Source organism: Ricinus communis, chromosome 7 (genome assembly GCF_019578655.1).
Source record: "Ricinus communis isolate WT05 ecotype wild-type chromosome 7, ASM1957865v1, whole genome shotgun sequence".
NCBI classification, from domain to species: Eukaryota; Viridiplantae; Streptophyta; class Magnoliopsida; order Malpighiales; family Euphorbiaceae; genus Ricinus; species Ricinus communis.
In genome coordinates, this window is record NC_063262.1 from 8,320,261 (window position 1) to 8,328,626 (window position 8,366).

An 8,366-nucleotide genomic window follows, 5' to 3' on the forward strand; every position below is an offset into this window, starting at 1 on the left:
GAAAAATATTGTGATGTAGATTCAAACTTTAACTTATCAAGTGGTTGGTTAGAGCAGTTCAAGGCGAGATATGGGGTTAAGTCTTATAAAAAGTTCGGTGAAAGTAGTTCAATTGTCATGGAGAATATTGAAAATGCTTTACGTGAAATTCAAACTAAATTGGACAAGTTTCATTGAAAGGAAATTTATAATATAGATGAAACATGATTATTTTATCGTTTGCAAGCTGATCATTCACTAGTTACAAAGTAATTAGAAGGACGGAAAAATGACAAGGAAAGACTTACTGTTGTTGGTTGTTGCAATGGGGATGGTTCAGATAAAGTATCTCTGTAGATTATTGGTAAGTTTGCTAATCGTAGATGCTTTAAAAATATGAATATTGGCAATCTTAATTGTCATTATCGAGCCAACAAGAAAGCATGGATGACTGGATTACCTTTTCAAAATTTGTTCATTGGTTTGACAATAGAATGACCGGTAGAAACTTGCTGCTTATCATAGACAATTACCCAGCCCATCCCAAGGTTATTGAAGGCTTGAGAAATGTTGAATTATTCTTTTTGCCTCCAAATACAACATTAAAAATTCAACCATGTGATGCTGGAATTATTCGAACACTTAAGGTTTATTATCGGCGTCGTTTTTATTCTAGTATTTTGGAAGGCTATAAGATGGGAGCAATAAATCCTAAAAAAATTAATGTGCTAGATACTATTAATTTTATTAATGCTGCTTGGAATATTGATGTGAAGACAACTATTGCAAATTGTGTCAAACATTGCAAAATTCGATTTGATGAATAAATGCCTCTAGAACAAGAAATTGGTGATGTTGAAGGGATTCATGGACTTGTAGAAGTTATTTCTACTACGCACTATAGAAATGCTATGAACATCGAACAGATTTTGAATTATCCTAGTGAAAATGAAGTTTTATGAAATCACCAACAGATGAAGAAATTATTGAATGAGTAGTGAGTATGCCAGCTAATGAGGATCAAGATTCAGATGATAATAATGTTTTACCACATGTTTTTCCAAAAGAGGCTTTCTTGAAGTGGAAACCTTGAAAAATTACTTGCTTCAACATGAGAAAATTATACCAGATGTGGTTTACGTTTTGCAAAAAGTTAAAGATGAAATTAAATTTAGTTCACTTGCAAAAAAGAAACAATTAACTATAGATATATATTTTAGGAAAGAATAAAATTAAAAAATAGAAGTTATCTAGAAAGTGCTTTATTTTTAAATTTACATAACATATGTAATTTTTATATGTATTTAATGAATTATTATTTTATATTTTCAATGGGCCTTAAGGAACTTTTTAAAAATTATTATCTTATAAATTTTATGAAATTATTATTTTATCCCATTGACTTAAGTCGAAACCGAAAAAATTTATTATTTAGTTGAGATTATTAATTTATCAAATATTAATTTTTCGAGATTTTACTGTAATTGAAAAATTTCAGTTTGCTGTCACCTTCCCAAATATTTATCTATCGAGATTCTACTTTTGGTTCTTTCTTCTTTCTTTTTTTTTTTTATAAAAATTTTCTTTTTCCAATTATTTTAGCACGTGATTTTGTAATTTGTTTTGGGATTAGAAAATGAAATTAATTTTTGATGAGATTGTCACGCACCCTAATTCGTAGTGCAATTCAAACAAGAATTATTCGTAGTGCAAGTCTCTATAAATAGAAGCAAACCCAGCAACTGGCAAACACAGAAAAGAGAGAGATGGAAGTAGTTCGAGAGCTTCACATGAATGCTGGAACTGGAGAGAATAGCTATGTTCAAAACTCTTTGCTTCAGGTAATAATAAACCTCTCTTTATTTCACATGCATGCACATTAATAATAATAACATGAAAACTGATGTACAAAAAATATACTTTTAGCTCCATGAACAGCTAATATAAATTAATTATCTATTGCATGAAAATTGAGAACATAATTTATTTAAGTTATCAGTAATTTAAACTTGATAGGTTTTATTAATTTTCAGCAAAAGGTAATATTCACGGCAAAGCCAATAATAGAGAAAGCCGTGACCAATCTCTGTTGCAGCAGCTTCCCAGAGAGTATAGCCATTGCAGATTTTGGTTGTTCTTCTGGGCCAAACACTCTATTTGCTGTGTCTGAAATCATCAAAGCAGTAGAGACGAACTATAGAAAGCTGGGTCATCAATCCCCAGAATATCATGTGTTCTTGAATGATCTCCCAAGCAATGACTTCAACACTATCTTTAAGTCTTTGCCAAGTTTCCAAGAAAAGTTGAAAGAACAAAGCATTTGGCCTTGTTTCTTTTATGGAGTTCCTGGTTCTTTCCATGGTAGGCTCTTACCTCACAACAGCGTACAATTCGCCTATTCTTTTAATAGTCTCCACTGGCTTTCTCAGGTAGCACTGCTTGAACTCGGTATTAAATCATGTTTTTATATTTAGAATGACTTGTAATGCAGGATATTAAGAGTTCAACTATTAAAATATATACATTTACTTTTAAGAAATTAAGCATTGAATAATATTTTGATTTTCACTTATTAGGTTCCAGGAGACTTGGAAAGTAACGATGGAAAGATTTATATGTCTAGCACAAGTCCATCAAATGTGTTAAAAGCGTATTATGCTCAATTTCAAAGAGACTTTGCCACATTTTTGAAGTGTCGTTCTCAGGAATTGATGTCAGAAGGGCGTATGGTATGGAAAATTATGGGAAGAAGAAGTAAAGACCCATCTAGCAAGGATGGTTGTTATTTATGGGAGCTATTGGCAATGGCTCTTAGTCAATTAGTTTTAGAGGTATAAATATAATAGGGATAAATAGAAAAACTTATAATGTGATTTCATTTTCTAACAATTTTTAGTATGTGTTTTTTCAGACAAAGTGATGCATGTGATTATAAATGTTGATAAAAAAAACTATTTCATCGTTAAAATACAATAATTTGTCAATCTTTACTCTCAATCAGCTATTATTATTATATTGTCCATGTTCGATAACGTAGATCTAAAGCTCATTATTTGACAATCAAATTGATTTTTTCAAATCAATAACTTTTTGAACTGTGATTAAATGATCAAACAACAAAAGTAGGAGTTATTAAACTCTAAAACTCACATTATCAGATACAGATAACATGATAATGATTACTGATCAGGGTGAAGATTGTTGAATCTCTGCCAATGAAACTTTTTAACAATGAGATACTTTTTTGTCACAATTTATAATCAAATATTTATTTCTCTTGAAAAAATTACATATTAAAAATTATTAATGATGAAATCACATTGTATATTTTTATATACAATTTTATGCCAATAAATCACATAGTACTTTTTTTTTATATTTATCCTAATATAATATAGTTATTGGTTGCTTAATAATTAAAATCTCATATGTTTTATCTGCATATCTTTCTTAGTATTAATAATTGCTTTATAGTCTCATTTTTCCACTTTTTATATGGTTTTGTGACATATAACACCTACCTTATTCCCAAGATGCTAATTCCAAAATTATTTATGCTGAAAATGAATTATGATTATGATGCAGGGAGTGGTAGATAAAGAAAAATTGGACTCCTTCAACGTTCCTTTCTTTACACCATCCATGTCTGAAGTCATATCCGAAATTGAAAAGGATGGATCTTTCCTTATTGATGAGTTAGAGATTTCTGAACAACATTGGAACCCTTATCACGATGAACCTAACATTTCTGAAGCTTTTAAAGATCCTGGATATAATGTTGCAAAGTATGTAAGATCTGTCATAGAGCCTCTTTTTATTAGCCACTTTGGTTTCGACAAAGCTATTATGGATGAGGTTTTTGATAGGTACAAGGCAATCCTGAACGATTACATGACAAAGGAGAAAACTGAATTTGTTTATTTAATGGTGTCTGTGATTAAAAAAGAGTGATGAACACCATCTTATAATTGAATGATGCTCTCCTGTTGAAATTTCAAATCATGGCGAAATTTCAAGTCTACTAGAGCGATGAACACCATCTTATCATTACATTAGTGTGAAACTTCTTATTGTATTTCAAGTCTCATTGGGATGTTTCTAATCCCTTGCGCTCCTATGAGAATTTGGTCTTCTTTTTGGTACCTTTGTGTTTAGTTGCATCTGTGTGTTCTTTGGGTTTCTTTTACATGTTAATCATGTCCTTCCCCTATTTGATTAATAAAACTTTTTAAATTTTATCAGCTGTATGCTTAATGTGTTAATCTACTGGGTTCAATTATTTCTTTTTTCATAAGATACTTGCTGGTGTTTATCTTTTTGTTTCCTAAAATAGAACCAAAATATCTCGATTTTATTATGCAATTTATCATAATTAGTTTTTCATTTATATATGATGTTTGTGAATTCTAGTATTTAAATTGTTTGTTATTTACATAAAAATTAAAATAATTATTAAATTTAAAATCACAAACAATTTTAACTTTACAAAATGATAAAAATTTTCTTTTGGAGTTATAAATGAAAGAGGGAACCGAAATTACAACAATTGTCAGTTTCAATAACGTGACTGCACTAAATTTTTTAAAACAAGTGACATGTCATATAAAATGATAGAATTCTTTACTTCAAGTTTTATTCTTTTTCTCTTTTACATAATTAAAATGTTGTTAATTTCAATCCACTTGTACTTAATCTTAACTTCAATCCATAATTAAAGTGCTGTCATGTGTTTATATTTTAGTTAAATGGATATAATAAATAAAAATAAAACAAATTCATTTAAAATAGACATTTTTTATCGAAAAAGATCGATTATAGATTAAGAAGGATAGTTGTTTCATCATAGTTGTTACGATCCGATCTGTGGGCCCGTGACCGGCACTAGAGAATGGGTAGGCGTAAGGCCACCGAATCCCGTAATGAGCCTGACTATTCACTAACTCAATCAAATTAAAATTCAGATTCAATCCAAAGCACTGATTCACAATTAACCTTAACCATCAAATTCTACATATTTAATTCGGTCTGCCAGTATAATTAGGCAAGACTTGAATTTACATAAATTATAAACTAATAAGTCTAAAATTTTTACTGCGGAGAATCTAAAATTTTAAAAGTTAACAAAACAATGAATTCAATTTCATCTAACCCGAGGATGAAGGAGTCGGGCTGCTAGATAAAAAGAATTGCAAAAAAACTAATCATACCTGAAAAATAGTGAAATTGAGACTATCAGTCTCGAGAATGAGTTAAAACCATATATCCTAAAATAAAATATAAAACGAAATATAAAACTTCAATAAAATATTTGTTTAATTAAAATAAAATACGTGTCATGCTATACTTCTGTAAAATAAAATAAAATAAATTTTATTTCATACCACGGGAGTACCTGAGTAGAACCCTAGCCCCATCACTAACAGTCTCGACTCTCTCATTCCAACAGAACAGACGCTAGAGAGCGAAGCTCGACCAGGGTCCTTAAATCCAGTTCGGTCACTTAATTATCACTAACAGTCTTAGCCTTTCAGCTTTCTTACACCAATAAGACTGGCGCCTAGAGAGTAAAGCTCGACCATGATCCTTAAGTCCAGTATGGTCACTTAAGTTTCCAAATAAGCCGGCGCCCAGAGAGCAATGCTTGAACATGGACCTTTACTCCGGTAGCACACTCTACTCAGTCCAGAGAGCAATGCTCGACCAGGGCAAGTCCTAAATTTATCTTTTTAAATTTACCCTTTTTACTATTTGTTTTAGATTTCTACCGGTGCGCATGCGGTCCTGATGCAACTCATCAGGTGGCATGTTCTACTGCCGTCCCATTCCAATTCAACACGTAATTAATAAAATCATAATGCAGAAAATGAAACATATATAAATAGTGAATAAATAAATAATTAAAATATTAAATCATGTAATCAAAACTATTTCATAAAATCTTGGCATGACACATGTAAACAGACATGACTTTAACTCACAGTACCGACGACTTTCTAGCTCTGCCTTGATGCCTCGGGTGGAGCGAGCCGAACTGATGAATTATCTAATCATGGAAAACAATTCAATCAATAACATTAAAACATTTGACAATTAACTCTAGATCTAGACTCCTAGGACTGATTGTCTAAAAATTTCGAGTCGGGTAAATTCTATCAAAAATTCGGCAGAATTTCCCCTAAACACGGACGTCTACCCCCCATATAACGGGTCTAGGACCTCCGAGAAAACACTTCAAATTTTCAATAATTTATTATTTTAACGGGAATGGGATCACCAAGACTTTATTATTTTTTCGACTCCGCCACATATCACAAATAACGACTAATGGCAGACGGTCCGATAATTAATTATTTTAACTTACAATACCTTTTTAATGCTCAACACAATTCAATAAACACATAATTTTAAAATCAACGACTAGAGAATTATCGAGAAGCCTGATCACTCGGTCGACTCGCCTCCAGCTGCCGGAGTCCGATCGACGATCCGAACGCGCCTATGGACTCGAGACAACGCGCCGATGACGATCCCAGCTTCTGACCTTTCGATCCGACCCCCGATCATCCAGAAAAATTTACGGACGCTCTCGACTGTTAATTTTCAAACTGAGTCTGATCGCCACGAAACTGGTGCCATTGGAAATCTTAAGCTGAGGAGAGTTTTGATATGTCCTCCGATCAGCTAAAGCTCACCGAAAAAGCTCGAAATTTTGGTTGCCTTCACCTCACCGGAACTCCTTTCTCTAGCCACCAAAACCGACACTGATACTCCCAAAAGAAAACCCTCAACTCACCAGTCATTTCAAGATCGACCATCAGCATCGAATACGATACCCCACTTTTTCTTTCTTTTTTTTCTCCTTCTATCGCCACATGCCACGCCCGGCACCAAGCCTCCTATCCTTCCTCCTCTATCTCTCTTCTTCAGCGACCCCGACGCCATCTTCTTCTTCTCTTTCTTTTCTTTTCTTATTTATCGGCATTTAGCCTTGAACTTTTCTTCTTTGCATCTTTTTTCTCCCTCTCGCATTTTTATTTATATAATAATTTTAATAATTACTTTTTGTATAATATAAATATTTCACATTCACGATAAAATTTATGAAGATTGGTTTGTCTTTTTTTGTTATTCTGTACAAATGAGCTCTTCCTCTAATTTACTAATTCGTGGGACGATACTAACCTTTTTTTATATTTGAAAAATGTTTCAGGAGGGATCTTTAAAGTAGGCGGTGGTTGATATAGTAACATTTAGTCCCTCAACTTCTTTAATTACTAACAATTTTGTCCTGTAAAAATTTTCGATTAACCTTTTAACTTTTCTTTAGCTTTTCAATTAAGCACCTAACTATTTAATTTAGACCCAATTAGAATTATTGAAAATATAGAATTACTTATTTACCCTTATTTTGAAATATAATATTACTAAAATGCCCTTGTCGATACATTTAATTACAAAAATACCAACCATACAAATTTTCATTTAAACTCCAATTTAAAATAATTATATTTTTGGTCCTTATTTCAAAATTAATTGTCAATTTAATCCGAACACTTGATTAACTTAATTAATCAATTTTCTAACTATTTTCCAATTAAAATCAATACCATTAGCTAATTAAAATTTATCATTTGCCAATCAAATTTGATGTGGACTTGTGGCCTGGAGGAAGAGTTATATAGACTTCTTCTACTAGAGTCCTTTGGAGAAAAGCGTTTTTGACATCCATTTGAAACAGACTCCATCCTGAGTTAGTGGCAATAGATAATAAAATGCGAACAGTATTCATTTTTGCTACTGGTGCAAAGGTTTCTTAGTAATCGACGCCATAGGTTTATGTAAACCCTTTAGCTACTAATCTAGCCTTATATCGCTCGATCGATCCATCACAATTAAATTTAATTTTGTATACCCATTTACACCCTACAGTTTTTTTATTTGGTGGTAGGGGAACAATTTCCTAAGTGTTATTTTTTTCTAGGGTAGATAGTTCTTCCTCCAGAGCCTTACACCATTTTGGGTTAGTGTTGGCATCATAAAAAGATGTGGGTTCTGTGTATGCCGTGATTTTTCCTAGATAGGCTTGATATTGATGTAACATGTGATCGTAAGTAATGAATTTTTGAATTGGGTACGATACCTTATGGGATACATAATCCCTTAACTTGATGGGAGGCCTAGTTGTTCAAATGGATCTTCTTAAGGCAATTTCTTTCTAAGGAGCTTCGCTGCTTGTGGTATTCTCTCCCCTTGAAGGGATTATCCTTTTTTCCTATGGAGTAACCTAAAAATATGGTGGAGCTTTTATCAAATTTATGAAGTCTCTTAATGTGAACAAAGGCGGTGCAGCCGAAAACTCGAATGTGCCCTAACTCTATTTTTCTGCC

General features: G+C 32.2%; 1 protein-coding gene across 1 annotated transcript; it reads left to right on the plus strand.

The window, feature by feature from the left end:
- The first annotated feature begins 1,689 nt into the window (after positions 1-1,689).
- LOC8285137 (S-adenosyl-L-methionine:benzoic acid/salicylic acid carboxyl methyltransferase 3) lies at positions 1,690-4,094 on the plus strand. The gene is made up of 4 exons (XM_048376413.1): positions 1,690-1,820; positions 2,013-2,408; positions 2,556-2,810; positions 3,565-4,094. Exons 1-4 carry the CDS (start codon positions 1,746-1,748, stop codon positions 3,928-3,930), a joined length of 1,092 nt encoding a protein of 363 aa, XP_048232370.1. The 5' UTR covers positions 1,690-1,745; the 3' UTR covers positions 3,931-4,094.
- The last annotated feature ends 4,272 nt before the right edge of the window (positions 4,095-8,366 follow it).

Excerpts from the sequence above, each read along its gene's own strand:
- LOC8285137 (XM_048376413.1), top strand. The coding sequence starts at position 1,746 with ATGGAAGTAGTTCGAGAGCTTCACATGAATGCTGGAACTGGAGAGAAT. Across the intron at positions 1,821-2,012 it reads TTCAAAACTCTTTGCTTCAG|CAAAAGGTAATATTCACGGC; the intron begins GTAATAATAAAC and ends ATTAATTTTCAG. Across the intron at positions 2,409-2,555 it reads GTCTCCACTGGCTTTCTCAG|GTTCCAGGAGACTTGGAAAG; the intron begins GTAGCACTGCTT and ends TTCACTTATTAG.